A 12,457-nucleotide genomic window follows, 5' to 3' on the forward strand; every position below is an offset into this window, starting at 1 on the left:
ATATATATATATAAAAGCTGTGCAGCTCTAACTGGTTGCTTTTTATTTGTGTAGTATATCTTAGAACAAGTAAATTTAAATTATATTTCCCTTAAAACAAATTAAATATGTTCCTCTAACACCTGCATTATCAAACACAATAAGGGACCAGAATCATACAGTATTTACAGTATACAGTACTTAAAATAGAGTGCTAACTATAGAGAGCCGAAGTGAAACCTTCGAAAAAGCGTGCATTTGAAAAATTAGAAACCCTCATTCAAAATCACACTGACTTTGATAAGAATGCAAATCACTAAATAATCAGCCTTGGAACATAACCTTGCTCAACAGCACGCTGTGCAGCTCCCTCCAAACTGACGTGAGATCAGTATTCATTTTTCTGTCTAAATCCCGACAAGATTTCAAGTGTATTTCCAAAAATGTCAAACTTTCCTTTAACCTGATTCATTGTTAATTGTATCACTTCTTTTGGGATATATTGTGCCAGGTGTTGTCAGTCATCTCCAATGCAAAATATACCAAATAACACTGAACAGTATTATGTCTTTGATGCGTTGGCTCAGAGTGTAGAGAGGGTCGGTCCTTAACCACAACACCGGCGGCTCGATCCCAAATGGAAATGGGGAGGCCATCCCTTTAGATGCCTCCAGAGTTTGAGCCTCATAAGGGGAGCAGAGGAAAGGTCACCAACCCTATCATACTCTCAGGGACTTGAGACACCGCCAGGGTGGTCCAGAGTCTGCATCCTCTGCAATATCAGTAGGAGACTAGGGAGCGAGCTGTGAGGGCCTATCATTCTGCCATGTTGTGACAGCGAGTGCCATCCGCAATGCCCTGCCTGTTGAGAGATGGGGAGTGTCACGGCATGGCTTGACTGGCACAGTGTGAACTGAAGCCTCCTTAGGGCGCTCATGTGGAAGGATCCATCTCTGCAGCATTTCAAGCACTTGGCTTCACCTAAACTGTCAGCAGACTTCAATAATGCCCATTTGTTTTGTATAGACATGACAACTTATTACGCACACATCAAGCTATTTGACATTGAGTAAAAAAACAAACAGACCAATGTGAGAATTCTGCAGCTCGTCTGCTGACCAAGGGGAAGATGCTTCAAGATTACCAACTCTTGCACCGATTTTTACCAGAGCGAATCAACACCCTTAGTTCCTGAGTTTAGGTCCTTTGGTGCCAGAGTTTCTGAAACTATTTGGTCAAATAGGGTGAAAACACAGTTATGAGACCTGCAGCACTAGAACGAGATGACTATGACTGAACTATGACTAGGACTATGGTTACCTGGTCCTCAGATCTCTGCGGGGTAAATCCAGACAGCTAGCTAGACTATCTGTCCAATCTGAGGACTATGGTTACCTGGTCCTCAGATCTCTGCAGGGTAAATCCAGACAGCTAGCTAGACTATCTGTCCAATCTGAGGACTATGGTTACCTGGTCCTCAGACCTCTGCAGGGTAAATCCAGACAGCTAGCTAGACTATCTGTCCAATCTGAGGACTATGGTTACCTGGTCCTTCCTGAGACTATTTAGCAGAGGCACCGTGGCTCCGTCTGGAGCTTAGCCCCGCCCAAGATGATTGTGATTGGATTAAAGAAATCCCAATAAACCAGAACATGTTGTTCTCCCATCCCAGAATGCTGAGGGGACTAGTCAGAGGTCTGGCAAAGTGAAACTAAACGATGGCTAATATCAACCTTGTTGAGTAAAACATATTTTATTTGCGATGTCATATTGAAGTACTACACTACCCACAATCCTAAGCTTAACAGCAACGTCTCTGCTTGGTGGAGCTTGCTGTTAAAATGGAAATGTGTACAGTTACTGTGTAGTTAGTTGCTACCATTAAAGTCTTTGATTGTCTAAAGTTACAGTCTTGCACCTTTGCCTAATTTGCCATTACGGCCATGATTCTTCTTGTAGCTGGACGGCCTGGTTCCAGGCTTCAACCTCTGTAGTCAACATGTTCTGGCCACTGGTGAGCTCTGTGACTCCAGTGTTCAATAATGGACACGTGAACTGTGCCGTCCATGTCCCAGGGTTACAAGTTCCCAACCTGTTTCTTTAGAGGCACCAAGGCGCTCAACAGCACGGCGCATTTCATTTTTCTAGACAGCATTAACACGTGCACACTTCAGCCCACAAGGACACAAACAAAGAGACGGCTTCAGTGCACTTCACTGACTGACTGTTAATTGAGGTGCGATCATGACTGTAAGTGAGTCACACTTTTTTTGATCCCAGAAGTTGTGGCATTGCCAGAAGGCAGCCTAATGACAGTTGAGTAGCTCTCCCTCCTCAGTAAAAGCCCCCCCCATAAAACACACACAGACACATTTCCTCTTGACGCAGGGAAGTGTATCCCGGTCGTTGGTCTATGGACCTGAGGCTTTCAATATTTTATGTACAATGCTGCACAATATCGTAACGCAGCGTGTGGATGAATCAGACAGGGAGAGCTTTTTAATTTCAACTTTGATCTTATCACAGCGGATTGAATCAGATCAGGAAGGGGTGCAGCCTAAATGGATGTAGTGCATTAGAGTTTAATTCAGACAAAAATATCACTGCTTAATGCGGAACAAAATTCTTACGTGGTTACTTCATGGGTTATACAATGGATAACTAGTGATGTGCTTCAGCACTGGAGTATACTTTTCTCTGCAACAAGGAGAATGATTGTAAAGCTTCACAAAGAATATGTTTATGCATTCTCTCTCTAACTTGGATATTTGGGGACTGATTGGTGAGGATTTACTAACGATGAAGTACACAGTGATACACTGGTACAACTGGTAACTGGAACACCGAGCAAGTAAGGTTGTATTATATATTATGTTAACTAAAAGTTATTGTGTGTGCCGTTTTCTTTTACATGGTGGAAATGTTCCACCTTCTCAAGACTATTTAGCAGAGCCACCGTCGCTGCATCCGGAGCTTAGCCCCGCCCAAGGCAACTGTGATTGGTTTAAAGAAATCCCAACAACCCAGAGCGTTTTTCCTCCTATAAACGAGCTGGAATGGATGTGAGGAGGAGCCAGACCTTACTCTGTGGAGAAAGTGAGTCATCCATTTAGTGCAGACATTTTATTCATTTTACTAATGAATAATTATGAATTATATCCTATGAGTTATTAGAACAGTTGATACAACAATCTCTTAATGCGTTGGCTCGTGACCCAGTGACAGTGAAACCGGGTTTAGCTCACGAGACATCCAAAGTAGGATAAGTTTCCGTATGCAACAGCTGAAATGCAACAATGCATCTGTCACATATTTTCTTATTGTATATGAATGATTTTCTGTGTAAGCAAAACATTCATCCGGACTATATGACCTCCCCGTACCACTAACTCTGTAATCTACAGCGGGCAATACAGCACCGTAAAGAAAAGAGCTTTAGGACAGCAGGTGTGGTAAAAACCACTTTAGTCCAAAGGGGCCGCTGAAATCTACACAAACTGAAAGGTACATTGAAGTACTTTAAGTTCTGATTGCAGTACTTAGTTTTTATGTTGTTATTTTGTTGATAATGACCTAAAGGCACATATTAAATGTGTAAAAAAATCTTCTTCTTTTTTTTTTTTTTTTTTACAATGTACAAAATAAAGCACACACTGGATGTTGTAAAACCTCAGCAGAAGGGTTGGTGATGTGTTTGATTACTAGGAATTCCCCAGAGCTCGGTGTGAATCCGAGGTCACAGTGAGCAGAGCTTCTGTAGCCTCCACCAAAGCAGCGCTGCTGCTCCGCCGCTTGATGAGCGCACTATTTTGACACTCATCTGGGCCTCCTTGTTAGCTCCCCCACAACAGATCTGATGTGCTTAGACAGGCCTACGCTGCATATTAGTGGGGCTGGTTGGGCGCAGATTGCAGTGCAGTAGGATTTAGCATGAACACGCTCTCTTGTGTTTCCTCCAATCACCAATCACCAGAAAGGATGGGGGAACGGATGGGGGGATGGCAGCAATCATTTTATCTTTCCATGAAACTATTGTGAGGTAAATAATACTATTCTGTTCACTTCCATTGAAGAAAAAACTGAGCAAAAAGTAAAGTGAGCTATAGTTGTTCTAGGGTCGAGACCTTAGAAGAAAATGTCCTCACTTTTGATCCTGATCTGAAACGTGAATCCTCACAAGACAGATTCACAGGACAAGACGAGCATGCACACAAACTATTTTTTTGGCAACTGAACTTAAAACAACAGATTTTTATCATGTCGTTTCCACTATGGGACTCGTCTTTTTAACATTTAATTTTAACATTTCAGTTCCAATAGTCCATTTGATACTTCTTTACTATCACTCATCCACTTCCTTCTTTACTTGCTGGCTGCTGGTTTTCTGCTGCGTTCTCGTCCCTAACTCAAACAGCACCGGGGAAGACTGCAGATCTATGTCGCATGCACATAGCTTACTGTGTGACATGTGTCGAGAACATTTTAAACACCGGCTACAACTTGTTTGCTGACACACCTTCAGAGTTTTTTATAAAACTATATAAACTGTCTAAACCAGAGACATTGAGGTGACCCCCAGGGTATCCTCAGAGTTGGTGCAGGGGGTCCGAGCCACCACCCACGACATCTTTTAAGAGGTACTTCTTGAGAAATGTTGTGCTGAATCTGATGTTCACACCTTAGTAGTCAGCTCTGGGGTATTAAAGAGCATAGGTTATAGTGCATCTCAGATGTTATGAAGCTGTCAAAAAGTAATGTAACTAGTAGCATTACTTGTTACTTTGAGCATTGAGTAATATGGTAAAGTAAGTTCTTACCTTTTTAAAGTAATGTGTAATCTATTACTTTTTTTGAGTAACTACCCCAACACTGGTTGCCATACGGTTAAGTTTAAGGAACCTCTGTACCTTCCACATACAGTTTATGTTTAACATTAAAACGTGATGTGTAAATAATATATGAATATTCCTTTATATCCATCCTTCCGACTCGGTTTAACATTATACAATACATGTACAGCAGTAAGCTCTCTTTCAGTTAAGGGGTCCTCGGCATGAGACCCCCTGGCCTAGACGGAAGCAGAACCTATGGGAAGTCTTTGATGAGAACGTCTAAAGAAATGCATGACATTCTGCTCAATTATATTCAAACATTACAGACTTAAATCTGGTACGACAAGAAATAACAGAAAGCTCTCACAGAACAAAGAGCATCATCACTGTAATCGGGACTGGCTTCCTTTTTGCTGTCGCAGGATAAAGCAAACACAAACTTAGTTAACTGTGTCAAATAACAAATGGCATCTAAGACGGAAGTGGAAAGAGAACAAATGGGAATTATATAATGATCACATTTCATTACCCACTGTTATGCCACAGAGAATACCAACTAAAGCAAACAAAATTGTTTTGATGTCTGTGAAGCATCAGTGCCGGCTGAGTGTTTTGCAGGAATGCTACTTAGATTTTTATGAATGAGCAGCAACGTCCATTGCAATTTCATCTGGGAGGCGAGCACACATAAGGTCCCCTTAGCTGACTCCAAATGTAACGCTGGGATGGAAGACTCCTCTCCCAGGCGCTTGAAAGGGAGAGCGCGGGCGGCCTATTGATTTTGGAGAGCTGGCTCTGTGATTGCTCGCAAGCAGAAAAGCTGCAAATCAAGACTGCTCGTTACTCTTTGCTTTTACAAGCGGAAGATTACCGTGCATCATGTTCTGCCAATGCTGGAGTATGAAACGTGGCCTGTGACACAGACAGGCGTTGTGTTGTAGAATAATGCATCGAAAGAGCCCGTGCACGGACTGACAGGAGCAGCTGGGTAGGGGAAAGGTCAACCTGAGTTAATCAGTTAGAATCAGGATCAGCTGAGGAGAGAGTAACAGTGTGTGGGTGCATGAAAAATAAACAATCACATGGAAAGCAACTGTGTAATAGCAGTAAAATGAGCATCATGACAGCACAGGGATGCTGTGTGTGTGTGTGTGTGTGTGTGTGTGTGTGTGTGTGTGTGTGTGTGTGTGTGTGTGTGTGTGTGTGTGTGTGTGATTGCGTATCTTGCTGTAAGAAGTCAAGACAGCCAACATCCCCATGACCCTAGGTGTTTTATTCTGTAAAGCATCGGGCTGCACGGGGGACTTCCTGTTTGTGATTACCTGTCTGGCTCGACCCATTCGCTGACGTCGCACCCAGGAAGTAGAGGATACACTGAAATGATTCCTGCAGCGCGCGGCTATACGCGCGCGGTGTGTTCGGTAGCAAAAACAGGGTTAAGTCAACAGAATGTCTGATACATAACATTGTATGGTTAATACATGTCATAGCATGTATGCGTTCTCTGCCAAGACACAGGTGGTGTGGCTTCCACCCGTAACTCAAAAAGCTTGCAGCAGGTTGCGATAAAAATAAACATGCAGCGACTTTGACCCTGACAGGTAAAAGCACCACGACAGCCATACATTAGTTAGTAGTACTGTTCAGCTGCTCAGCCACCAGCTGAGCTCCCACAGAACTCTCACACAGCTATACAGGTGGACATCAATTTTTCAAGTCGTGTTGACAAAAGCTTTCAGACTCCAGCTCCGAAACATACTGTACTGCATGTTTTTTACCCAACAAAAGGTGTGCACTTATACTATATTTTATTTAGAAAAATAGGCCATATGTTTTAGCAGCTAGGAGCTCCATGTCCTAAAAAAGTGTTTGTAATTCTATGCAATGTGTATATGCAGGAGGAAATAAAACACAAGAATAAACACAAGAATGATAAACAAAATCTGCATTTTTGTTTTCTCTACTGTTAAAGGAAAAGTTCGACATTTTGGGAAATACACTTCTTCGCATTCTTGCCAAAATCTAGATGAGTAGATTGCTACCGCTCTCATGTCTGACGCTAAATACCAAGCAACACCCAGGAGCTGTCTACCTTAGCTTAGCATCAATGCCATCTGTTTAATCTGTAGAAAAACTAAGTATAAAACAACAAGCTGTGGTTTTATTGAACACACTGATAACACCAAGCATACTAGAAATCACCAAGTCATATTTGACTTACTTGCCTTTAATGTGTATCATTTTAGAACCACGTGGTTCATTTCTTTCCCCTCTGTGTCCGCTATGTTTCCCCTGTGTGCTGCAATCATTTTCACTCTGTGTGGGGCGCCCATTTCTCTCCCTCTAACCAGGGAGCCAGGTGTCACTCAACCAAAGGACCCAAGCCCTAACCCCCAGCAGTCTTTTGTCTTTGTCACACTGCACACTCCACCCAAAAATACCACGTTTCAAGTGTCATTTTCCACAAACGTAGCATCTTACATATGTATTCTACTAGTCTAAAAAAAGAGAGTATATTCACAGATGTGCTAAAAAAAAGGGCTATGAAAGTAGTTACAACATGTTTCCTGCACAATAAAGTTACAATCTGACATGCACTAACAGAATAAGGTCAATATGCGAATGTAAATATGTATATGTTTCCCTGTATGAGGTCACAGACTCGTATCAGTAACTAAATTAATTCCTGTCAATAATTTATCATCTTAAACCTGTATTTTGTCATACACACATGCATCTTTTAATTAATAAATAAAACAACCAACATGTAGACATGGTAACTGCACTGTAAATTACCCAGAGAATAACTACCTTTAACTATATTTACTATATTTACTACGGTGTAGTCGCGTCCGTAGCCCTCACAGAGAACAACCTTTCAGGTATTACATTATTGCTCGAATATCTCACTAGAGAAATGATCTGCGTGGTGTTAAAAACCCCTCTGAGCCTTTCTACTCCAAACACAATTGGTTAGGTTTTTTTATCCTCCTGTCCTACATTTATTGTGTGTCAAACAATTTAGTGAACTGCCCAAGGCTTTGACTTTTCGAAGTTGCTCTTAATTTCGTTTGATATCAACTAGTGATTTAGGTCAAGACTCATTTTGTCATTAATGCTCAACAGTTTTAAGAGATGTAACATATGGCTCTGTTTCCTGCAGGAAAGCTTATCTGCTAAACTATATCATTTGGCTTTAATTGTCTAACAATAATTCATAATTCCACCAGTCAGTAGTTTGTTGGTTGGTTGGCTTTACCCAACAGCATCCTTCATACAGCAGCACATGTTTAAAAGCTGTGTGTGTGTGTGTGTGTGTGTGTGTGTGTGTGTGTGTCATCCCTTCCAGCCGTGGTAGAAGACGTACTCAGGCTCCTTACTTTTGTCCTTACATAAAAGTACTAGTACGTCCATGTGCAAATACTTAAAGTCCTACAAAATCCTACTTAAACAAGTAAAAACAAAAGTTTTATCATGAAAATATACTTAGTTACTTCTCAAATGTAAAAGTACTTGTTTTGCAGAAAAATCCAGTCGGTAATCTTTGCTTTTTTTGTGAAATGTAAGAGAATTTTCCTCAAAAGTCCCAAAAATTCACAAACTGCTGTGTGTTTTCTTTTCAATGTTTTTCAAATCAATGTTCAATATGTTATTACCAACGAGACCGAGCTTCTTCTCCTGTCACCTACATTCACTGTGGGGGGCATTAAGGGGGGCAGGGAACGGGGGTTAACAGTAACACATTTCAAACTAAAACGGAGTCTGGTTATTGGCTGGTTGCATTTGAAGCAGGACGTTGTTCATCCTTGAAATAAAATGCAGAGTCCTTTTCATCCGAGACCAGTGACTAGACCGAGTGAAAATGCGGTCGCTTCCAAGACCGGTCCACGACCGAGTCCTACAACACCGCCTGTTTACACATGGAATAGCACTCCTTATGACGAGTTAATTATAATGAATGGGTAAAACTGGTGGAATGCACCTTTAATCTGAAAAGTTACCAGAAACAATAAACCCAATCACAATGTTTGTTTACAATAACTTCCTGGTAGAAAACTCCTGCGTTTTTCTCTCGTCTCATTAATGTAAAACGCATGTTTGATGCTTTCATATGTCACGTTCACTAACATTGGGTTTGAGACTTTAATTTACCTGCTGGACCACAGACTAACGACGATGACACCCCCCATGGCTAATAAGTAGATTTGAGAACCCAAATCTGGCAGGAGTGAGAAAAATATAGATAGATTTAAACTTTGGAGCTTCTGGACAGATTTGTTGTTGAAATGTATATGATTTCTAAAAAAAAAAAAAAACATCCCGAAACACGTGTGACATTTTAAATATGCAGAAAGTTTTGAACAGTACAGGAAAATATAATAACTTCCTCTGTATCAATAAACCCATTTGCACCGTAAATTGCAGAAAAGGTACAAATTGTTGCATTCACCAGAATGCAGGAAAATATTTATTTTTTTAAATTCAATATTTTATGGGGGGGGAAGACACCCAGACCCCCAAGTTATAACGTGTGTTGTTGTCCCCAAAACCTACGCCCTTGACTGAATATACTTAGTTACAGTGTATATTTGAGTGTGCAGGTGTAAAGTCGTGTCGGTATCATACTGGTGTGATCCGTGGCTTGTAGGGCGAGCTGCTCTCCAGGTCTTCCAGGATGCTGGTGAGGGAGTCGATCTCGGCATCCAGACTGGAGCGTCTCTCCGCCAGGGTCTTCTCTGGTGCTTTCATCTGGGAGCAAACATCACACATGTGTAATACAGAAGAGGACATTGCCAAAACAGCTTTTAATGACACTTCTACCCATTTCACACCAATGGCTCAACTTGGGTTATACCCAGGTCGCCTGTGTGTTTGAATGGGGTAACCCTCCTCGGTCTACTCAGCTTCGTCACCCAGGTCGCCCGGTGGGTTTGATCAGGGTAGGACTAGATTTACCAGACCTTCCTCCACAGTGCTGTGCTAAGCTCTGGACATAGCCACGGTGCTAAATAGTCTCAGGAGGGAAGTTGTTCTGGTGAAACATGTGTACGTTCAGAAGTAGTTTTAGTCGTCAACAGAAAACTCAGATTGGACAGATAGTCTAGCTAGCTGTCTGGATTTACCCTGCAGAGATCTGAGGACCAGGTAACCATAGTCCTCAGATTGGACAGATAGTCTAGCTAGCTGTCTGGATTTACCCTGCAGAGATCTGAGGACCAGGTAACCATAGTCCTCAGATTGGACAGATAGTCTAGCTAGCTGTCTGGATTTACCCTGCAGAGACCTGAGGACCAGGTAACCATAGTCCTCAGATTGGACAGATAGTCTAGCTAGCTGTCTGGATTTACCCTGCAGAGATCTGAGGACCAGGTAACCATAGTCCTCAGATGGGACAGATAGTCTAGCTAGCTGTCTGGATTTACCCTGCAGAGATCTGAGGACCAGGTTACCATAGTCCTCAGAAATCCACCTGAGGTTAAAACGCCAACACAGAGACAAAAGACTGGGACGGAAAAATCCGTCTGAAATGTGTGAAATCTGGCGAAATTTCCATCGGCAACGGAGCAATCCCGGAAGTGGAACATGGGGAATATAGACTTGATCAGGGTAGGTTTCAATGTGAATTGTGCACAACCTGGGTTGCCAACAGCCGGGCTGGACAAATGATGTGATTGGTTGGAAATGACAGTAGCTAATAATTACATACATTTTGTCTCACCGTGCTTCACGCTGGGTTTTCCACATTAAACTAGTATTATTACAGAAAGCTTCAACAACAGCAAGGTGGAACGGTTGAATTTATTTCCGAACAGTCAGCTGGCAGAGGGTGCCTGTATGGTCAGTAGTCTGCCTGTGGCAGAACGGCAGCGTTGAGTTTTACAGGAAAATCTCCAAAAAGTGATCTCTGAATTGTCATGAGCAGGGATATGCCCATGTACAGTACCGGTCATTGAAATGTCCATTGCACTCCCTTGTAGACAGAACACCAGCTGAGATCAGCTGTGTCTTTAACCAGGGCAGCAGGTCAGATTACATTATGTGCTTACATAACTGCAAAAGGGTTCTCCAATGTTATGATAATGGGCAATGTAGATATTGCATTAAAGATCAGCCCCCCATTCAGATCAGTTGGTATTCTGTCTAGAATGGAGTGGTAGTGTATACTGGCTTGGAGTGTTGAACCCTGATCAACCCTAGCCCAACCCCGGTAGGTGAAGTGAAAGAGGTATTAGTTATGTATTTTGTGTAGTTGCCCTCAAAAGTTAAGGACAGGTAATCATCAATGGCGAGTAATTTGTACTCTGTGCTGCTCTGAGACATTCTCTCCTGCTTTGTTCGCCCGTTTTACACTTTGGATTACAGTTTTGGAGTTCATGCTTCACCTTGACCTTAGACAATCCTTTTGAAAACCACACATCAATAGCTTCTCGGGAGAGAAATGCAGCGAGAAATAAGAAGCGATGTATTGTCTGAGAGACAAGTGTCATAAAACAGTGCACTATTCACCTCTTGCTTTTCAGCATACTTGGATTTACAGTATTTCATTCCTCATGTATTATTCATCACAATCACAATCTCAAAAAACAAGTCAGGGTTTTTTAGAATTAAAAGTTTGATTTACTTATATTCCATATTTTAAATAGTTGCCCTATAAAAGATGATAAGAATTGTTCTGATTTTGATTTAACTCGTTTATTATCAGAGAAAGCTTGGAAGCGTCACCAGGATCACTGCAGCAGTCTCAGACCTCACTGATTTATTCATCTACATTTTTTTTCAGTTTCACCTCAGAGAAAACATAACCTCAACATATATATATATATTTTAAAAGACCCAAAATGTAACAAAACAGTTGCACAAAAATCAGGAAAAGTGGCTAAAATGATTTGACCGTTTGTGACACTCCGTTTTCTACAAAATTCCCGGGAATTTCTCCATGGAATGACAGATGTATTTTTAGTCTTCTGAACTATGCTGCAACTGCAAGAAGACTTCTTGCAATTGCCTGCGGGGGCTTTTTGAGTTGGCTGGATCAGTGACTGCTTCTTATTCTAATGTTATGTGTTTGGATTACCTGTCACAATCTATTACAGGCAGCGCTGGCTCCATTTGGAGCAGAGCTGCTGCTTAAAAACATCTAAGGCAATCATGAGCGGGGGTAAACAAAGCAAAACACTAATGGCTTGTCTCAAATCAACAAAAGAAAAAAACAGGCAAACTTATTTAACGGGGATAACGAGGAGGATGAAAAGAAACCTCGCAGTCTTCATGACGTGTTGGAATTTAGCGTGTAGGGCTTCATAATGTGGACAAAAGCCACGATGAGAACTAGCTGCTTTTGTCTTCCTCTCTCCTGCTAAAGGTTTTGGCATTAACATGTCATAACCAAGACATCTTGCGCAGCCAGATAAAGGCGAGAATATTTCTGCATTCTTCTGAGGAAATACCATTTCATCACCGTTTTATGCATTCAGTGTGTATAATTTTCTACTAAGGCAGAGAGAACAAGATACAAAGACACTTTGATTGATATCCATCCCTTTTTTTCTAAACGGCGCCTGCAGTTAAAAGAGTTCTGCCCTGGCTACAGGAGACATAATTAAGATACCAGTGGTGTATTAGGGAATTAAGTTGCGTAGCCGGGG

The 12,457-nt window shown here is 41.8% G+C and overlaps 1 protein-coding gene across 5 annotated transcripts in view; it reads right to left on the reverse strand.

The window, feature by feature from the left end:
• The window catches only part of lpp (LIM domain containing preferred translocation partner in lipoma), a 144,823-nt gene that overhangs the window by 69,269 nt on the left and 63,097 nt on the right, over positions 1–12,457 (reverse strand). For all 5 annotated transcript variants that reach the window (XM_032526751.1, XM_032526754.1, XM_032526750.1 and 2 more), the window contains one exon: positions 9,438–9,560. In XM_032526751.1, coding sequence (XP_032382642.1) covers positions 9,438–9,560 — 123 coding nt within the window. The remainder of the gene's footprint in view (positions 1–9,437; positions 9,561–12,457) is intronic.

This window comes from Etheostoma spectabile, chromosome 9, assembly GCF_008692095.1.
Source record: "Etheostoma spectabile isolate EspeVRDwgs_2016 chromosome 9, UIUC_Espe_1.0, whole genome shotgun sequence".
NCBI lineage: Eukaryota > Metazoa > Chordata > Actinopteri > Perciformes > Percidae > Etheostoma > Etheostoma spectabile.